Consider the following 21,356-nt stretch of genomic DNA (forward strand, 5'->3'; position numbering starts at 1 on the left):
CAACAAGTATTTCTTGAACCAAATATGAACCAGTGCACAAGCTAGTTATATTATTTTAACAAAGCTGTTTACCGATACTAAGATAGCACTGGTGAACTAAACAGTATCGTTGCTTTGGGCTGAAATTTTATCTGCTCAGCACAGTAATGATGTTGATTTCATATTAAGCAGATTATTATTGAGTAGTAAGAGTATTCTACATACAAGTTCCTATATCTAATAGATATGATTTGCAAATATTTTCTCCCATTTTGAAGGTTATCTTTTCACTTTCTTGATGGCGTCCTTTGAAGCAGAAAAGTTTTGAATTTTGATGAAATCCTATAGAGATGGGGTTTTACTATGTTGCCCAGGCTGGTCTTGAACTCCTGAGCTCAAGTGATCCTCCTGCCTCAGCCTTCCAAAGTACTAGGATTACAGGCGTAAGCTACCATGCCTGGCCTAGTATTTAATCTTTTTCTCTTGTGCATTTAGTGTGTTATTTAAGAAGGCTTTGCCTAACCTAAGGTCATTAAGATTTACTCATATTTTCTTCTAAGAATTTTGTAATTTTAGCTCTTACATTTAGGTCTATGATCCATTTTTAGTTAATTTTTGTGTAGGGTGTCAGGAAGGAAGGCGAAGTCACTCTTCTGCACCTGGAAATCCAGTTGTCTCAGCACTGTTTGTTGAAAAAAGACTATTCTTTCTTGGTACCTTACATTAGTGGTTTATTATAAATGAAGGATACAGACGAAGAGATGTGAAGGGCAGAGTATGGGGGAAGGTATGGAGAAAGGCACAGGGAGCTTCTATGACTCCTCCAGGCGTGACACCCTCCAGGCACGTCCATGCATTCAGCTATCTGGAAGCTTCTGTACTTGAGTTTCAGTTATACTGGCTCCCCCACTTAATCCAGTGAATTATGAAAATTAAAAATTTTCTGCTGCCCAGGCTGGAGTGCAGTGGCACGAACATGGCTCACTGCAGTCTTAACCTCCTGGGATCAAGTGATCCTCCTGCCTCAGCCTCCTGAGTAGCTGGGACCACAGGTGCACACCAACACGGCCGGCCTTTTTTTCCCCTAATGTTCCCCTTCTTTCCAAGCCAGCTAATTTAAAAATCTTTTGTAGAGGCAAAATCTCACCATGTTGACGAGGCTGATCTCAAACTCCTGGCTCAAACAATCCTCCCACCTCAGCCTCCCAAAATGGTGGGATTACAGTTATGAGCCACCATGCTCCGCCAATTTGAGACTTTAGATCAGATACATAACCCAAGTTTTACTTTCCTCATTTGTAAAATATAGATTAATACCACTGACCTCATACGGCTATCATAATGATTGAAGGAAATTACATAAACAAAATATGTATTATATGCCCTTCCTCCTTAGCAGTTTGTTGTAGTATTTCCTACTGAAGTATTCTTTTCCAGTTTCTGCGTTTCACATAGGACTAATACTTCACTAATGTCAAGAAAATGACAAACCCCATATTTGATTCTGCCTAGAGATCGAATGTACAGCACACAGGGGGTACATAATAACATTTGTTCAACTGGAGTGGTGTTATTTGCAGATGGATTCTTGGGGTACACAAACCAAGTCACCTGGGAGAGAGATGAGACGATCTGGGCTCTCTGTACTGACATTATCCACAAAAGCAATTATTAGAGATTTCATTTTCTTTCTGAACACAGGAAAAAGGTATTTTATGCATTATCATTAACACAGCCAAAACCCTAATGGGAGGTTCTTAACTACAAAACTTTCATAATTTTTCATTTTACTGTCTAACTTCACGAGGACAGACACCATGTACTATAAACTTTTATATTCATGACACTTTTAACTTAGTAAGGACTCCCTAAATAAGTACTTTTTTAAAAACCCTGAAAAACAAAAAGAAACAGTGCCAGGTGCTATGGCTCATTCCTGTATTTGAGTAATTTAGGAAGCCAAGGTGGGTGGATCACCTAAAGTCAGGAGTTTGAGACCAGCCTGGCCAACATGGCGAAACCCCATTTCTACTAAAAATACAAAAATTAGCTGGGCATGGTGATGCACGCCTATAATCTCAGCTACTTGGGAAACTGAGGCAGGAGAATTGCTTGAACCTGGGAAGTGGAAACTGCAGTGAGCCGAGATCACGCCACTGCATTCCAGCTGGGTGACAGAGTGAGATTCTGTCTCAGTTAAAAAAGTAAAAATAAAAATAAAAAAACACAAACCTGCACTTTTGAATTATGCCCTTCTGATCAACTCCACAATTCTCATATTTGTTGATAACTACATGTTAACCATGGATATCTAGTGAGAAACTTCAGAATGAATAAATCTGACCTCGGAGACTCAGGTCAGTAAATTAAGGAAAGCAGAATCTTAAAGAGGTTACTAGGAAGGTAAAGAAACATCGTATCAATACAGGCATGAATGAACTATCAAGGCACACTCCATTAAACCACCAAGAACTCACAGAAGCAAAGGTGCCAATCTGTTTGATATTCTGTTCATAGCTCTGTGAGCTGGTGGGACGGCCGGGGGTTCTCCTGGAGTACCAGAAAGTGTAGTTGTACTGCAGGGGATGCTCTGCCGGTCCAGGGACAACAGCCTGGGAAGTAAAGGTGTGTTAGTCCTGGGCGTTTGCCACATTGTCTGAGACTGAGTCAGAACAATTTACAGTGTCAATCCTTACCACCCCCACAATTAAGAGAGGATATACAACCCAAACTACCTGCAATGTGCCCACAATTCTTCTTACACAGTACATTTTTTCAGTGGTTAACTGATTCTAAATTCCTGTAACACTTTACTTGTGTTCTTACGGCCTTTGTAATTTTCTCCGTCATATAATAATAGGTATTAATGCTTGTATCTTATCTCTGCGTATGCCCAGTTCAAGCACTGCCTCCTCTATAAGATTCATCACTGGCAAGTTACTTAACCTGTTTGTGTCTAACCTTCATACCTGCGAAACAAGGAAAATAACAACAACCATCTCACAACGCTGCTGAGAGGATCAAATGAATTAATGGATACATGATGCTGAGCACAGTGCCTGGCGCAGAGTAAGTGCACAACAGATGTCAGTATTGTTATTATTGGTACTATTAAATGTAAGCCCCTTCCACTCTCATTCACCTTTGTGCCCTCTTAGCATCTAGCATAAAACAGCTTGCCCTTAGAGGGTTATTCAATATTGTAGAATAAATGAATTAGTGATTGCTTTGATATTTCAAGGAAAAAACTGATCTCTCTCTCTCTCTCTCATTCACCAAGTTTTCCCTTTTCCAAATCACTTTCACCTTAGACTAATGCTGACTAAAATTTCAAGGAGTGTGTAGGATTTGAAACCCTCAGCAGTGGCTTACGAAGCAGCTAACAGCCTTGTGAAGCTCCAGGTCTAATTTCCTCTATCTCAGACTAGGAGAATGCTGCAAGCAAGGTACCATCTCAAGATCCTGTGAGAAAAGCCCTAGGTTTCAAAATGAACATCCGTGATCGCACAGTGTTTTTCTGAGAACAAAGTCAGATATTCCAACATGGGATGCTGTCAAGTTAATCTGGTATCTTCCAGATAAACAGATTCCATAAGATAATCAAATCTCAAGTTCAAAGGCAACTACATCTGTGCAGTGCACAACTCACCTTTCTCTTGCTACTGCTCTGATTCTTATCTCGTTCTGTTTTTTCCTTCTCACCATCTTTCGATGTGCTGTTTTCTTCATTCTGATCATGGTCCCCACTGTCATCATCTTTCAAACTGAATAAAAAGACAAAACAATACAATTCTGTGACTAAGTCAATCTTACTTACCGAACAAAGCCACCAGGTCATATGAACTACTATGCAAACAACCCAAAGTCACTCAAATTCAGGCTCTGAGATGTGAGAAGGGCAAAAGAATACAGACAGGCAAGTTAGGAGGATTAAACAAAAATGATATGCCCATCAGCTAACCTGTGAACTCCAGAAAGCACCGCCTTTCAGTTTTCTAAAAAGCCACACAAAGAACCAGTTATTGATTGCTGGAGGTATACAGTTTAAGGGATTGTTTTCCCTTCCAAAAATGGAGTAAAAAATGAGAAGACTCTCTAGAGGACTAACTGCTTTGGCATTTCAAATGAAGGTTCAAAACATACTATCCACTTTGCCACTTCTTACCACTTCTTCTACACTTCTCCACTGTTACTACTTTAGGCCCTCTTCTCCTGATACCTCAATCATATAATAAATTCCTCAGTGGTCTTCCAGACACAAATCCCTCACTCTCTGTCCATGCTTTCACCAGCATTATCTTTTTTTTAATATACATTTTTTTTTTAAGAGACAGGGTCTCACTATGTTGCTCAGGCTGGAGTACAGTGGCTATTCACAGGCACGATTCCACTACTGATCAGCACAGGAATTTTGACCTGCTCCGTTTACGACCTGGGCCAGTTCACACTCCTCAGGCAACTTAGTGGTCCCCTGCTCCCGGGAGGTCACCATATTGATGCCGAACTTAGTGCAGACACCTGATTGGCATAGCGCACTACAGGCCAGAACTCCTGGGCTCAAGCGATCCTCCCACCTCAGCCTCCCAAGTAGCTGGGACTATAGGCATGCACCACTGTGCCCAGCCAGCATTATCTTTTTAAGTGCAAATCTTACATTTAACGTCCATGCTTTAAACTTGCAACTGTCTCTCACCTTTTGATGCCTACCCTCTAAGATAAAGTATAGCAAAATGTAAGATCCTCTAGAATCTGACTCCCACCAGCCAGGATCCTCCTTTCTGCCTCCTCTAGCAATCTATATTCCCATATTGGTGCCACTTGCAAACACCACCCCTTCAGTCTACCACGCCATTCCTATGTCTGTTTTTCCTACTAGACAGAGTTCCTTTAGAGCAGTGTCTTATTTAATCTCAGTATCTCCAGCACCCAGGGGAAGATGCTGCCTTAACATGCAGCACTAGAAGATGCTGAATAAACGCTAAATCAAAAGGAAAAATAAATGACTGAAAAAGGAGTGAATATTTTCTTACTTCACAAGCAGTCAAACGTACTTTAGGGATTACCCTTTTATGAGCAGCAAAACTACCCCAATGACTATATGTGTGGTCAAAACTACCCCATACCTAAAAAATCACTGGATCCAGACAAAAAGATAAATGGAAAGATAATAAGAAAGCCATTTATTCTAGGGCTGGACCATTAACTCATCACAGATCTTCTCTGAAATCATCTTTCTCGCCCCAATGACTATATGTGTGGTCAAATGAAATTAGGCAGTTCTCAAGAATGGTACTAGAAATGCTCCAATTATAATTCAGATACTATCCTATGCAGATACATAAACATGTTGCAGAGTATTTTGTATTTGTCTTCTGGTTTTTTTGCCCATGTATCCCCAGTGCCTAGTACATTAAAAGCACCCAGTCAATATCAGAATGAATGAGCTAGTCACATGTTGGGACTGACTAGCTCTGCCTATTTCATGCCCACAGCATGCCTGCTCTGCCCATTTCACAGCCCTAGCTGTAGAACATGCTCAGGAGGTTATGTTCTGTGCCATGAACCTTACCATCCCCACTGTTGTCAAGACACAACTAGGAAGGGCACCTGACCAAATGGCAGTCCAGCCTGGGCAATAACCTATGCCCCAGGGCCTTGCTCAAAAATATGTGCAGATTCGTCCCCTCAGCATTTCATCCAGGAGATGAAAGATCACAGACTCAAGAGCTGAGGCTGCCATATGGGTCCCATGCAAGAAAAGCCCTGAGAGAATTAAGACAATAAACAAAAGCAGAGAAAGCCAGTAGGAGGAAAGAGAATGAAGCAAATGAGCAAAGAAAATGGAGAGGGGAGTTTCATTTTGCTGATACTGCTACCACCTCTTTGGCTTTTATTCAGCCTCCCTGGACATCCAGGAGACCATCATCTGTGCTTATGATATTGCCTTCCCGTTTATTAAACTTGAATCCACTTGGTTTCCTTTTCAAAAGGAGCCTGTCTAGCATACAAGATTGACAGATTAAAAATTACTAACATCTACCAAGTATCTATGGTGTGTATGAGCTACTAGAGTGCTTGCCCCCAAGGACCTAGCTGAGGAGAAAAGGCACACAGATACACCCAACGCCTCAGCATGGTGCAAAGGCCCCTGCTCTGCTCACATGTCCCAATATCATCTCCTTCCTGGTCCCAGCAAACTCCTTTCACTCCAGTAGTACCACCCTAACTGTGGTGCCCCAATTTTATCCTTCTGTTATGCTCATCATGTGGTCTCTCCTCAAGAAGTCCCTCTTTGCCTGGTTACCTTGTCCTATAGGACTCAGACCGTGGGCCACTTTCTCTTGCAAACACTTCCTAACCTCTCCCGACCTAGGGTGAGTTGGAACTTTCCTACATAAATGCTTGCAGCTGTTCCAGCTATACGATCATGGTCAGTTCTGTCTCCTGATAACTCAAGGGCTCTTCTGCTAAGGCCTAGGACAGCAGCTTTTAACTCTCTTCTTTGGGGCACACCCCTGGGATGCAAACCATTTTCCTCTCTTCTTAGCTTCCAAGTACCACTATAGCCTCTGGGGTCCCTTGCCATTAGATCTTGGCTGAAACCGGGTCCAGTCATCCCAGCATTTTGTTTTTGCTAGCTCCAAGGAAAGCATATACCTTCCTTTCTTTTTAGTGGTTTTGTTGCTGATCACCACCAGGAAACAGGGAAAAAGTAACAAAAATAACTGTCAGAGAAGAAACAATGTTCCTGTGATCCCTGGACCACTTGGAACTCCTTTCTAAGACAGTAAACGGAAACCTTAATGGGCCTACATCTAAAGCTTTTCTTTCTTGAGGATGGAGCTAACCAACCACTCTGTCATCTGAGCTTACATTTAAGGCAAATCTTTTATATCCAATTTTCCATAAGCTACTCTTCCCAGCTTCAAGCTGGATTTCAGTCAAGACACAACTGAAACTGAAAAAATCAGTGCTCCCTGAGCTCAGGCACTCAGTTTGCATCTCTGAGGCTGTCCAGACTGAGAGGCACTTAAGTTAGCTTGCTAAGCTTCTGCCCAGGTATTTCCTCACCCTCTGAACTAGACCAATTCCTTGTGGGTAGGACCTTGGTTCAATTCATCTTTATACCCCCACCATCAGACAGCGGCATAAAACAAATCTCTATTTAATGAATGGTCTCTAGAATCAAAGCAATGAGTGCCAAATAAGTGGTTTAGACGATAGTTAGGAAGGGGCTCAAAGTTAACAATATAGGGACAAAATCAGTATAGCTGTCTAGATCTGAAAACCATGTTTAACAAAGTCAGGACTGCAGTTTTTGTGATAGCATCTTAGGGTTTTACCTATCAATAGAATCAATGGCAATGAGACCTAAGAACTTGACAAGTCTACCCCTTCTCCACAAAAGCAATTATAATCAAAGGTTTCATTCAGAGAAGTTGAGTCTATACAGTAATGGAGAGTAGAGCTACTCTTTAATCTGAGCCCACTAGATTATGTACTAAGCTCCAGCCACTGGACTTTTAAGCTTCTGGCAAACTGGAACATGTCCTTAGAAGCAATGTGGTAAAGAGTGAAGGTTAGTAAAAACAGTAACGTGGTAAAGACTCCAAATATACAGCAGTGGCCTACACACCACAGAATTTCACAATGAAAAACAACATAAAAAAAACAAAACTAGGGCCAGGAGTGCTGTTTTCAATTGCTAATTTCAAATCAAAGAAAGTTTGTTTTTCTTCTTCTTTCTTGCAATGCTAGAGGGCAGATGTTAAAAGATTCTGGCTCAATATAATAGTTAATAATTCAAAGTAAAAATGACCCAGGTTTTTCATTAAAGACATAAAAAAAAAAAAGGACAAGTTTAATTTTTGACTCAAGTTGCCTGAACCAAGGTTACACCATAAACCTGGGTCAGCCCTTCCTGTTACTTAACTTCAGTCTCATTTTCCTTAGCCATAAAGGAGATAACAAGATCCCCTTCAGAATAGTTAAGAGTAGAAATAACATGAGGTTGGGGGCGGTGGCTCACCCCTGTAATCCTAGCACTTTGGGAGGCCAAGGTGGGTGGATCTCTTGAGCCCAGGAGTTTGAGATCAGCCTGGGCAACAGGGTGAAACTCTGTCTCTACAAAAAATACAAAAAAATTAGCCAGGCAGGGTAGCACATGCTTGTAGTCCTGGCTACTCTGGAAGCTGAGATGGGAGGATTGCTGGTGCCTGAGAGGTCAAGTGCGCAGTGAGCTGTGATCACACCACTGCACTCCAGCCAGGGTGACAGAGTGAGACCCTGTCTCTAAAAATATATTTATATGAAAAGTACCTAGCAAGATCCCTGTGGAAGTCCATTATTACCATTCTTACTGCAGACCCCCAAATGATTTGGGTAGGCTTAAGCTAGATGACCCATAAGACGTCTTCTTAGGATGAAATCTGATTTGTTCAAATCAGTGGAGGAAGGGAGATAAGGGTCCCAGAAAGCTCCACTTAGGTAGAATTTGGATCTGAAGGTGGGTGTTGCAGGATTTACAGCAGAGATGAAATAGGGTGGGAGTCGGGGGAGAGGTTCGTATGGGATGGGCTCAGTTAAACAGCAGGATAGAGAAAAGACTTTCTCAAGTAGCAGAGACCTCTCGGCAACCAGGAAATATTCCTAAGGAGCTATCTGCCTGGAGTATTGGAAATCCAGTACTCCCTGAATTTGCACAGTACTCGCTGTATGGGAAAAAAAAAAAAAAAAAAAAAAACAATTTCCCATCAACAGCACCAGGTCACAACCGAAACTAATAGTAATTCCACTTTACGGTTACATCGCAATAATTAGCAATGTTCACAAGTATCTTTAAGCGTTGCTGAGTGTGATTTGACCCTTCTCACACCCCGGTGTGGCAGCAGGGTACTTCTATCCACTAACATGGTTTAGTGGATAGTAAATAGCCATCCAACAATGGCTCAGAGACTGGGTAACTTTTCTGCAAACAGCTGGTAAGAGGTAAGTCTGGGACTAGAAATCCAGATATTCGGATGAAGAGACAGAGTGACTAGAAGAGAGTAGGAGCATATTCTACCTCAAGATACAATCTTTGGAGGGGAATAAGTAACAATACTTTTGCATTTTCTCTCTGTACCTCCAAACTGATGCTGAAACTAGCAACCGGAGAGGGCAACAAGTATCCCTAGCTCTGGGCGAGTGTGTAGGAAGACAGGCACGGGAGGGGGAGGAGAAAGAAAGCAGAGTCTCAGGAAGGTAATTCCGAAGCGAGCCTTCCACTGCGCCGAGCGCAGCAGCCACATTACCTCATTGCATCCTCCAAACTCTACGACACAGGCTGTTACCGTCCCCACTCTGCAGATGAGAAAACTGAGGCTCAGAAGGGAGAGGGAGTGAGTGTGTGAGGAAAGCTGGATTCAAAGGCAGCGCGGCCAGACTGCGGAAACACCCAAACCGCCGAGGTCCCCACCCCTCCACGTCGCCGGCAACCCGCGTCGTCGGGGCGGGGCGTCCGAAAATCTCCCCCTACAGGGCGGCACAGCCACCCCTTCCCCGCGCCCAGCTCTTCGCCCTCGGTCCGGACGGCCTTGGGGTCCCCGGAACCCCTGTTATCCATCGCTCCCCAGCCCCCTCCTCCCCGCCAGCCCAGGCCAGGTCCTGCCGCTGCCGGATCCCGGGAGGGAAGCCGGTGCCGCAGGCTTTGCACCGCCCCAGCCCCAGTGGGGGCGGGAGCGGGGGAACGGCTGGGGGAAGGGGCCCCGGGGGCGGCCAGGAGCCACTCACGCGTCGAACTTGTTGTTCATCCTCTCGCCGCCGCTGTCGCCACTGCCTCAAGGAGTGACTTCCGCTCCACCAGGTCCCTCAGCCTTAGGCCCGGGTACTTCCGGTTTTGCGCGAGGCGCACCGGAACGTTGGCGCGCAGGCCCGGCTGGGGGCTGCTATCCCGGACGCCCCGGGCGGCTGCGCAGAGGGCTGGCCTCCGCGGCCGAGCTGGCTGCTGGCCTTGTTTCCCGTCCAGGTGTTAGTGAGCCGCCCGTTCTCCTAAGGGAGCCTATCCTGGCACCTTCCCGCAGCGGCTCGGAAAAAAGACAGCTCCGCGGTCGTTGACGGCGCGGGCTCTGGACTCGCTGCTTGGTAAAAACCCCCCTCCTCCTCCAGTGCGGGACGCACCCTCCGGCATCTCTCTTAACCTCCAGGAGGCTTTCCTTTGGCGGCGGCGCCACTCTAGTATGGCATCCCTCGTTTTATTGCGCTTCGCAGATAGGGCTTTCTAAAAACAAATTGAGGGTTTGTGGCAGCCCTGAGCCCAGCAATTGTATCAGCGCCGTTTTTCCAACAGCGTGTGCTCACTTTGTCTCTGTGTTACATTTTGGTAATTTTTAAAATATTTCAAACTTTTTCATGATTTCTATGTCTGTTATGGTGATCTGTGATCGGTGATGTTTGCTGTTGCTATTGTCACTGTAGGTGCCACATACTGCATCTTTTGTAAGACAGGGAACTTAATGTGTGTGTTCTGACTGCCTCACCCTCAGACTGTTCCCCATCTCCCTCTTCTTGGGCCTCCCTATTCCCTGAGACACAACAATATTGAGATTAGGCGAATTAATAATTCAGCAATGGCCTCTAAGTGCTCAAGTGAAAGGAAGAGTCGTACATCTCTCACTTTAAATCAAAAACTAGAAATGATTAAACTCAGTGAGGAGGGTATGTCAAAAGCCGAGATAGGCCGAAGGCTAGGCCTTCTGCGGCAGACAGTTAGCCAAGTTGTAAATGCAAAGGAAAAGTTCTTGAAGGAAATTGAAAGTGCTACTCCAATGAACACACGAATGATAAGAAAGCGAAACAGCCTTATTGCTGATATGGAGAAAGTTTTAGTGGTCTGGATAGAAGATCAGACCAGCCACAACATTCCTTTAAGTCAAAGCCTAATCCAGAACAAGGCCCTAACTCTCTTCAACTCTATGAAAGCTGAGAGAGGTGAGGAAGCCGCAGAAGAAAAGTTTGAAGCTAGCAGAGGTTGGTTCATGAGGTTTAAGGAAAGAAGCCGTTTCCATAACATAAAAACACAGGGTGAAGCAGCTAGTGCTGATGTAGAAGCTGCAGGAAGTTATCCAGAAGTTTTAGCTAAGATCATTGAGGAAGGCAGCTACACTAAACAACAGATTTTCAATGTAGATGAAACAGCCTTCTATTGGAAGAAAATGCCATCTAGGACTTTCGTAGCTAGAGAGGAGAAGTTAGTGCCTGGCTTTAAAGCCTCAAAAGACAGGCTGACTCTCTTGTTAGGGGCTAATGCAGCTGGTGACTTTAAGTTGAAGCCAATGCTTATTTACCATTCAGAAAATCCTAGAGCCCTTAAGAATTATACTAAATCTACTCTGCCTGTGCTGTATAAATGGAACAGCAAAGCCCGGATGACGGCAAATCTGTTTACAGCATGGTTTACTGAATATTTTAAACCCACTGTTGAGACCTACTGCTCAGAAAAGAAGATTCCTTTCAAAATATTACTGCTCATTGACAATGCACCTAGTCATCCAAGAACTCTGCTGGAGATGTACAAGGAGATTAATGTTGTTTTCATGCCTACTAACACAACATCCATTCTGCAGCCCATGGATCAAGGAGTAATTTCAACCTTCAAGTCTTATTATTTGAGAAATACATTTCATAAGGCTCTAGCTGCCATGAATAGTGATTTCTCTGATGGATCTGGGCAAAGTAAATTGAAAACCTTCTGGAAAGGATTCACCATTTTAGATGCTATTAAAAACATTCGTGATTCATGGGAGGAGGTCAAAATGTCAACATTAAAAGGAGTTTGGAAGAAGTTGATTCCCACTCTCATTGATGACTATGAGGGGTTCAAGACTTCAGTGGAGGAAGTAACTGCAGATGTGGTAGAAATAGCAAGAGAACTAGAATTAGAAGTAGAGCCTGAAGATGTAACTGAATTGCTGCAGTCTCATGATAAAACTTTAACAGATGAGGAGTTGCTTCTTATGGATGAGCAAAGAAAGTGGTTTCTTGAGATGGAATCTGCACCTGGTGAAGATGCTGTGAACATTGTTGAAATGACAACAAAGGATTTAGAATATTACATAAACTTAGTTGATAAAGCAGCAGCAGGGTTTGAGAGGATTGACTCCAATTTTGAAAGAAGTTCTACTGTGGGCAAAATGCTATCCAACAGCATTGCATGCTACAGAGAAATCTTTCATGAAAGGAAGAGTCAATTGATGCGGCAAACTTCACTGATGTCTTATTTTAAGAAATTGCCGCAGCCACCCCAACCTTCAGCAGCCACCACCCTGACCAGTCAGCAGCCATCAACATCAAGGCAAGACCCTCCACCAGCAAAAAGAGTACGACTCACTGAAGGCTCAGATTGATCATTAACATTTTTTAGCAATAAAGTATTTTTAAATGTAAGTATGTATATTGTTTTATTAGACATAATTGCACTCTTACTAGTCTACAATATAGTATAAACATAACTTTTATATGCATCAGGAAACCAAAAACATTCATGTGACTTGCTTTCTTGTGCTGGTCTGGAACTGAACCTGCAATATCTTTGAGGTATGCCTATACCTACCTCCTTAGGTTGCTGTATGGATTCCATGAGACAGTAACCCATAGTAATGGCAGCTAATGTTAACCTTTGAGTGCTTACTGTACAGGGAGCTAATCCTCTGCCCTCTGAGGCTTTCAGAGAGGTTGAGAGACTTGTGCCAGATAACACAGCTAGTTAGGGGCTTATGGGAACCTGAAATGGCCCCACTGTCACCAGATTCCCTCCCTGACCAAAGTTCTCCGCCGTCTCCCTAACCCCTCTAGGACTCTAGGGCTCTGACTCTGCTCTTACTTCAAACACACTGCACAGGCACCCCCACAGACACACAGTGGAGTAAATAAAATGAACTTGCTGGTGATTGAAGCTCAAAGACAGCAATCCTGTGCTTGGAGGGAGGGCATATTTCCAGGCTTCCTTCTGCCAACTATCCTGTTGTCAAGCCTTTATGTGGCACTTTCACATTTTAAAAAAATTTTGTAATTTTTTTTTCTTTTTTCCTTTTTTTTTTTGAGATAGAGTCTTGCTGAGTCATCAGGCTGAAGTGTGGTCACATGATCACAGCTCACTGCAGCCTAGACCTCCCGGGCTCAAGCAATCCTCCCACCTCAGACTCCTGAGTAGCTGGGACTACAGGCTAAGTTTTGTATTTTTTGGTAGATATCGGGTTTATATTTCCCAGGCTGGGTTCTTGGGTTCCTAGGCTCAAGCAGTTCACCCACTTTGGCCTCCCAAGGTGCCTGGATCACAGGTGTTAGCCACCACCAATAAGGGAACAGGCTCAGGGAGCATAGGTGACTTGCCCAAGGGTGTCCCCTGGTCACCAGCCAAACTCAAGTGCCAGCTGTAATCTCGGAGCAGGACCTTACCTCTCCCCCAGGAAGACCTCAGCTTACTGCCCTATTACCTGATTAGTGGGGTCAAGGGAGACCAGTCAAAGTCCCCTCCTGGAATGAAGAGCTCAGTGGCTCCGTGTTAAGTCCATGCCTCCTTGCCTAGCTCTTCCTTGTCCTAACCATCCTTTGGGAAGAAGAGCCTATTTTTCAGGCCATAGAATCTTAGAGTGTCAGACTGGGTCACAGTCAGGAATTTTGGACTTCAAATCTTGTTTAACCACCAGTGTTTTGTGGAGTCCCTCTTACTCTAGGCTCAATTTGCCTATATAACATGGGGAATAATGACTCTCGCTTGTCCATACTGCTGTGCAGAGCTCTTAATTAAAAAGGAGGCTAGATACAATGGCTTATGCCTGTAATCCCAAGACTTTGGGAGGCCAAGGTGGGAGGATGACTTGAGCTCAGGAGTTCAAGACCAATCTAGGCAATATACAAAACCTCATCTCTACTAACAATTTAAAAGTAGCTGGGTGTATTGGTGCATGCCTGGAGTACCAGCTACTTGGGAGGCTGAGGCAGGATCGTTTGAGCTCTGGAGGTTGAGGCTGCAGTGAGCCGTGATGGTGCCACTCCACTCCAGCTTGCATGACAACAGTCAGAGTCTGCCTCAAAACTAAACCCAACAACAACAAAAACTAAAAAAAAGAAAGGGTCACAAAACTCAGGAAATCATCTTGGAGTCAGTGGCAGAAAAATGCACCTGAATGGAAAGGCAACTGGGGCTGTTGAGAATTGGGTGCTTACTGTACCAGCAGGCAGGGGAGGGGGTGCCAGCTGGCATGGGCTGCTGTCCTGCTTCTCAGAAAGCATCGGCTGCCACTCTTCACACTTCTCTTGCCTGCTCTCTTTCAAGGAGAACTTGTATAAAGGGAGCCAGTCCCAAGCCTGAATGTATCATACAAAACAAGAGTCCTTTGGGCTTCAGATTGATGAGAAGTAATAATTCTTTGCCTAAGTGAGGGGGTGTGCTGAGTACAGGAGTGGCCGGTGCCAGGACAAGCTAGCCAGTGCTGCTTGGGTGCTGACCACAGCAGCACACTAACCATAGCCCACCCTCAGCCACTCCAGGACTGCAGCTGGGACTCTTCCCCCAGCTTTTCTCAGGGCTGTTTGGCTCACACAGTCCTGAAGGGCACTTCCCAAAGAGCACGCTTATGACCTCGGTGGTAGAACCTGACTGACAAGACTCCCCGTATGACCCACATGTGTGACTCCCACATGTCCCGCAAAGGTTGGTTGGCTCAGTCTGGTGAGGGCAGGTAGGGGCGTGGATCTCCAGGGAAGGGCAGGGCAGGCACCTGGTTGTAGTGGGCCATGAGGAAGATGCCAGCCGTGCCACAAACGAAGAGCGAGAGCATGGCCAGGAAGCAGACGCGGTCCAGCACTCTGCCCACCAGGAACCACTCCTCATTCCCCTGAGGGTGGGAGGCAGGTGTGGGTTAACCAGCGGCGGCACCAGGCCTTCCCTGGGTCCTGTTCTCATCCTTGGGCTTCCAGCAGGCCCGTGTCCCAACTGGTGGCTAATTCCATGGTCCCCTGCCCCTGAGGTGTTCTCCCTACCCACTGTTCCTTTTCCTTTTTTTTTTTTTTTTTTTTTTGAGATGGGAGTCTCACTCTTGCCCAGGCCGGAGTGCAGTGGTGTGATTATGGCTCAGCTCACTGCAACTTTCGCCTCCCGAGTTCAAGCGATTCTCCTGCCTCAGCCACCCAAGTTGCTGGGAATACAGGTGCCCGCCACCACACCTGGCTGATTTTTTGTATTTTTAGTAGAGACAGGGTTTTGTCATGTTGGCCAGGCTGGTCTCAAACTCCTGACCTCAGATGAGCCACGGCACCCAGCCCCCTCTTTTACCATCTCACCACCCTACCTTGACCACCCCACTCATCCTGTCTCCATCACAGGTCCAAGCCCAGATACTCACTCCACCCCCATCCCACCTGACTCAGCTTACGTTGTCAAAGTGGCTCTGCTGGTGCCGGGCACGGGCAATGAGGTTGCAGGCTTTCACACAGGCCTGGATGGCTGGGGCGGCTTGCTTCAGGCTGCCACAGAACTGGCTCGGCCCTAACTCCGAGCCTTTGTCTGATGAAAAGAGAGGATAAGGTTTGGGAGTAGAATGGAGGAGAAACAGGCAGAGAAGATGGCCTCTCCTTAGGGACCCCAGCTCCTCTCTCCCTGACCTGGACACTTCTGCACTCCTGCAGTGCCTGGCTCCCCAGTTGGGGTCCCGGGGAGGAGTGTCCTCAGGCACACCTGCTGTGCCTCACCTAGCTTTTGTAGCGCTGCCGCCACCCGACCTTGCCGCTGCCACTGTTGAAAGAGAAGTTCACTGCGAGGCAGGCAGAGGGCCACCTCCTCCTCATTGGTGACCAACCATCCCGAGGAGCCATTCTGTAGCCGAGACCGGGTGTCCCGCACAGCTGCCGGGGCCAGCGGGCGAACGTGCATCCTCAGCAGCTGGGGCAAGAGTCTCAGGAACACCTAGAGAGGGGGTGGCTTCGCTAGGGCAGCCAGGTCTAGCTTCGGAGTAGAAGCTGGAGGTTGGCGTGAAGGGCTTGTGCAGCTAGGGACCATGGAGGTTGCACACCGGGGCAGTGACGTGGCCTTGGTAGAGCTTTCTGTGCTGGACATGAGCCTGGGTCCCCAAACTTCAGCACACATCAGAATCACCAGGGCACTTGTTACAAACACAGATTCAGATTCCTGCCCTGCACCCTCATGCTGTTCTGGCCTAGCATGCCTGGGGCAGGCCTGGGAATCCGCATGTGCAGTGAAGACCCCAGCTGAAGGCTGCAGGTGGGCTGACGTCACACAGGCTGCAGTCAGACTGCCCTGCAGACTCCTGCCTTTTCGACTCTCTAGTGCACTTTCTTGGGCAGGCTACTCTGTACACCTCAATTTCCTCATCTATAACTGGAGATAATACGGGTTTTATGAAGATGAAATACGTTAACATTGGTATATCCCCGGTGCCTAGTAAGCAATTTTATTCCTGTATTACTGTAATCTATTTTGGTCCATGCTTCAGGATACACCCCGGATGGGTTTGCTGTGGAATGCTGCAGGTGAGGAATATGGCCAGGGGCAGGCGAGAGGGAGGCATGGGGGAGCGGGCAGCAGGATGTTGGAGTGGGCAGGGAGGATCCTTGCCTTTCGGACCCCTCGGGCCATGAAGTGTGTGTGAGGGGACCGCAAGGACACGTTGAGCACGACCACAGCATTCACGACAATGAGGATGGTCACCACCAGGAGGAAGGTCAGGTACCTGTCAGGGTGGGGTGGGCAGGAGCTGGCAGCCCATACCATGATGCCACCCCCACCCTTAGTGGCTGCCCCCCTCAGGCCTCCTGAATTGAGGATGGTGGGGTGGAGGGAGGGCAAGAGGGCAGTGCCGGAGGCCACTGTGCTCCCAAGAAGGGAAAGTGGGGTGGGCGTGTGGGCATGAAGACCAGCCTTACTTGCTGATGAGTGGCACCGCCTGGGAGGTTTCAGGCACCTTCTTGGCCACAAGGAAGAGGAAGACAGTCTGGGCCAGGAGCACGTTGATAGCGACGGTACACTTCTGGCCTCCGGCTGGCCCGTGACCAAGAGGCTCTCAGAGCAGGTCCCTACCTCCCTGACCCACAGAGGAACCCCCTTACCCCAAAAGTAGCCCACTGCCTCTGTCCTGGGTCATAGTGCCACTCTGTGTCCCAGGCAGGGCCCGCCCCAGCCTCCCAGGTATCCCCTGTACTACTGGACGGCTCCCTCCCATAGGCTCCAGGTACCCTTGGCAGGAAGGAAGTAGATGAGGATGGCGACGGAGGAAATGAGCACGCAGGGGGCGATGATGTTGATGATGTAGAAGAGGGGCTTGCGCTGGATGAGCAGGTAGAACACCACCTTCTGGTGGCCTGCCTCCTGGGCTGGCGCTGCTGTATCCAGGAGCATCTTGGCCGGTCGGTGCCGGATGGCCCACTCCCCATTCTCTGTGGGCAGGCAGGCAGGACTGGGCACAGGGAGTGTGGGCCAGGCAGATCCCTACAGACCGACTGACCCAGCTGCAGGGGCAGCATGCGCCCTAAGAAGCACCAGCAGGGAAGGCACCATTGGGGGACAAAAGTGGGGTGGGAGATTGGATACTCGAGCCCCTCTTTTCAAAATTGGAGTCATTATCATGAGGAAACTCAGAGCTTAGTTGGATGTTTTAAAAAACATATTTTACGGTTTGCTGTAGTCTTCATTTTGAGTTACATGAGAGGGATTTGACCTTGGTCTGGCCTTGACCACAGCTGGGTCTGGCAGGAGCCCTGGATGAGGCTGCCTGGGGAGCCCCTGGGTGGGTGTTACCTGTGAATGCCTCAGGATCAATGAAAATCCACTCGATGGTCTGGCCATCTTCCTGACTCAGCTGCAGATCAATCTCATTGGTGCTGTAAGTCTGGGACCTGGGAGTCACAGAGGAAAGAGGCTAAATGTGAGTGGGTAGACCTGCCGTGTGCCTAGGGATGACCATCTGGGGACAATTTGGGGTAGCTTTGCTTCAGCAAAATGCAGCCCCACGCTTCTGAGTTCTCCATGAAACCCTGGGGCTGAGACATGGAGGGCAGGGAGACCTAGGGCCCTTTGGGGTCAGGAAGATTGAGCTGAAGGGCCAGGAGGCTGCAGCTCAGGGCCCTCACCTGGCTGACAGGCCCAGGGCCACTCTTCATTTGTCCCTCCCACTGCTGTCGGGCAGGAGGGGCTGATGATGGCAATGTAGAAAATACATGCCTACCGAAGGAGGGCCCCGGGGCCTACAGAGGGGAGTCTCCTTGCCAGGTTGGCTTGTAGAAGATACTGCTCCTCTAAGATACGGGAGAACCCTCGCTCAGGCCCTCCTCCCCACTCTTGGGTTTGAAGAAACAGACCGAGAGACCCCCACAGGTGGCTTGCAGGCATACGTGCTTCTGCTGGATTCCCGGCCAGGACCCCTCCCTCACAGGACAGCCTGCCTCCCTGTGGGCCTGGAGTGTGCAGTGGTTTCATGTGTGCAGACATGCATGCTGTGTGCCTGTGTGCCTTCTCACCCACACACCCCACTCATGACTGTCTCCCTTTGGGCCACAGGCAAGGAAACGGAGGCAGCGAAGGAGGATGAGTGAGGGGACTCGGGCTTAGCAGGGAGAGCTTGGGCACCTTCAGGCATCTTAGCCTGAGATGGGCACAGAGGCCCAGGAGAGATGGAACCAGGCCCTTGGCCTCTAGGTGCAGCCGGAGCCAAGGCCAGAAGCCTTGCCCAGGCCCTGCCCCACCCCTGCCCAGGCCTGCTCCACCCCTGCACAGGCCTTCCCCACCCCTGCCCAGGCCCTGCCCCACCCCTGCCCAGGCCTGCCCCACCCCTGCACAGGCCTGCCCCACCCCTGCACAGGCCTTCCCCACCCCTGCTCAGGCCCTGCCCCACCCCTGCACAGGCCTTCCCCACCCCTGCACAGGCCTTCCCCACCCCTGCTCAGGCCCTGCCCCACCCCTGCCCCAGGCCTGCCCCACCCCTGCCCAGGCCTGCCCCACCCCTGCCCAGGCCCTGCCTCACCCCTGCCCCACCCCTGCACAGGCCTTCCCCACCCCTGCCCAGGCCCTGCCTCACCCCTGCACAGGCCTTCCCCACCCCTGCTCAGGCCTGCCCCACCCCTGCCCAGGCTCTGCCCCACCCCTGCCCCAGGCCTGCCCCACCCCTGCCCAGGCCCTGCCCCAGGCCTGCCCCACCCCTGCCCAGGCCTTCCCCACCCCTGCCCAGGCCTGCCCCACCCCTGCCCAGGCCCTGCCCCACCCCTGCACAGGCCTGCCCCACCCCTGCACAGGCCTGCCCCACCCCTTCTCAGGCCCTGCCTCGCCCCTGCCCCACCCCTGCACAGGCCCCTCTGAGAGCGGTTCTCTTAATCCTCCCCCAGAAATGGCCTCACTGGAAGACAAGGGAGCAGTTCTGCCAGTCGAAGGGGAAGTAGGTGACTGAGATAGAGCAGGCGGAACGGAAGATGGCGGGTGGCAGCCAGTAGATACAGCCGTCAGGGGACACGAGCACATTGCAGTAGAGGGCCACCTCGAAGACGCCGTCCACGCTGCGTGCACAGAACAGGCCAGGCCACAGGGCTGTGGGCTCAGCCCCCGACACCCAGCCCCAGACCAGCCCCGCTTCCCCGTGTGGATAGGGGCCTGGAGACACCTGCCCCCTTACCGGGCGGCCACCCCCTCACTGGTTCTCACCCAGACCTCTAGGACCCCCCAGCAATCTCCCTACCACCCCCCGCCCCAGCAGACTTCCTCAGGTACCACCTCCTTATTTCTGCTTCTCTTTCTCCCTCTTGTTTTAATAATAATAATAATAATAATAATAATAGTCATCATAGAGACTAACGTGTTATGCCCACACCATGGGCCAGCCCCCAGTGGTGCAATTTTCATGCCTGTCTTATTGACTTCTGCCAGCTTCTGTAGAAGCCGTCAGTGGCCCCATGTTATAGGGAAGGGAGCAGCCCCCCCAGGTGGCCCAGCCCAGAGGGGATGCAGCCTGGCGTAGGGTCTGGTCTGCTGGCCTTACCCAGGGCCCTGCCCTCGGCACCTGCTCCGTCCAGTTCTTCCTTGGCCCCGCAGGTGCCCGATTTGCACCCTCTGCTCATCTTTCTCTTTTCCCAGAGCCCCCTTGTTCTGCTGGGCCCAGACCCTGTGTCCTTTGTTCCCCGCACCCCTGCCTGTACCCCCTCCTCACTTGTTCTCCAGCACGACATCCGGCCGCCACACCATGGTGGACGGCACCCTCAGCACCCACAGGCCTTCATAGTCTTGCGGATCCCAGCGCAGGCGATAGTCACACCACTGCTGCAGGGGGAGGGGCAGTTGCCAGGCCTCTGCCCTCTGCTACACTGCACCCCGAGGAGTGAGCATGCAGCCCAAGGGGAAAGAAGAGGCAGGGAGGGGCAGGCAGCTCTCAGGAGGCCTTGGGGTGGTAGGGTGGGGCCCCTGATGGAAGGAGGGTGGCAGGGTGGCCTCTTACCATCTCTATCCAGACATTGGTGGTGAGGGCTTCCTCTCGCTCATTCTGGGGGTGCAAGGGTACAGTATGGAGGGCTCAGCCCCAACTTCAGTGCCAGTCTCCACATGCCACCGCTGGGGCCAAGCAGCCCCCAGCCTCTTGAGAGCGCCCCCCAGCAACCATGGGGGTTTTTCAGACCCCAGCCTGTCCCCTGTGGGGCGCTCCAACCTCCCAGTGGCTGGAGCCCTCCCGTGCTATCCCTAGTAGGTCCCAGGGCCTGGTGCGCTGACCCTTCCTCCGTCCAGCTTACCAGGGAGATGAGGTTGGTGAGGGTGAGCTTCAGGCTGACATTGACCACATCTGAGTCTCGCTCGGCGGGTCGAAGGTTGGGGTCGTAGTTTTGCATCAGGTCTGCGAGCAGGCGCTCCTCCTGGTTCCGGCCCTGGGTCCCTGAAACAGACAGGTGTGAGCCTAGCGCAGGAGCTTGGAGGCGGAAAGAGCGGGGAGGCCCCGGGGGTGTGAAGTGGGGACTCAGGGAACTGGGTCCAGGGCAGGCCCTAATAGCCCTCAGACCCTCTGTCCCCTGAGGCTGTGGACCCCAGCTCTGGGACTCTCCAGGCTGAGATTCCTTTATGTCCCACCTGGGCAGACAACCAGCAGCAGCAGGAGGAGCAGCGGCCCCTGGGCCCCATGCATGGTGCCTCGGCTCTCTCAGTGACGGGTGGGACAGCAGCTCCAAGGTCTGGGGCAGAGAGAGATGGGCTCTGGGTGTCATATAACAGCCTACACTCCCACCCTGGCCGCCCCGGCCAGCCCAGCCAGCCCAGCCCCACCAGCTGTCTGACCACAGCTTGTCAGCTGTTCCAGGATGGACACAATGCTGAGCTCAGGTTACCTGGGCTGGAGAGGGGAGACAGAGGCCCCGTC

The 21,356-nt window shown here is 49.6% G+C and overlaps 2 protein-coding genes across 5 annotated transcripts in view; both read right to left on the reverse strand.

Annotated features, from left to right (window-relative positions):
* EIF4E2 (eukaryotic translation initiation factor 4E family member 2) overlaps window positions 1-9,853 on the reverse strand; it is a 34,443-nt gene extending 24,590 nt beyond the window's left edge. For 3 of the 4 annotated variants that reach the window (XM_010347202.3, XM_010347201.3, XM_003936723.4), the window contains exons 1-3: window positions 9,751-9,853; window positions 3,629-3,743; window positions 2,457-2,591 (exon numbers count right to left, since the gene is read on the reverse strand). In XM_010347202.3, the coding sequence (XP_010345504.1) occupies window positions 2,457-2,591; window positions 3,629-3,743; window positions 9,751-9,770 (270 nt within the window). In that variant the 5' untranslated portion in view covers window positions 9,771-9,853. Of the gene's footprint in view, window positions 1-2,456; window positions 2,592-3,628; window positions 3,744-9,272; window positions 9,477-9,750 lie in introns of those variants that run through there. The other variant, XM_074398851.1, reaches the window with a different exon arrangement.
* A 4,828-nt stretch (window positions 9,854-14,681) lies between these two features.
* CHRNG (cholinergic receptor nicotinic gamma subunit) lies at window positions 14,682-21,125 on the reverse strand. Its single transcript, XM_003936722.3, has 12 exons — window positions 21,071-21,125; window positions 20,740-20,879; window positions 20,451-20,495; window positions 20,166-20,275; window positions 19,363-19,518; window positions 17,771-17,868; window positions 17,209-17,409; window positions 16,900-17,014; window positions 16,592-16,706; window positions 15,709-15,922; window positions 15,393-15,523; window positions 14,682-14,855 (listed from the first exon to the last, which is right to left on the reverse strand). The coding sequence occupies exons 1-12, from the start codon at window positions 21,123-21,125 to the stop codon at window positions 14,682-14,684; spliced, it is 1,554 nt and encodes a 517-aa protein (XP_003936771.3).
* Between the last annotated feature and the right edge of the window lie 231 nt (window positions 21,126-21,356).

Source organism: Saimiri boliviensis, chromosome 5 (genome assembly GCF_048565385.1).
Source record: "Saimiri boliviensis isolate mSaiBol1 chromosome 5, mSaiBol1.pri, whole genome shotgun sequence".
Taxonomy (NCBI): domain Eukaryota; kingdom Metazoa; phylum Chordata; class Mammalia; order Primates; family Cebidae; genus Saimiri; species Saimiri boliviensis.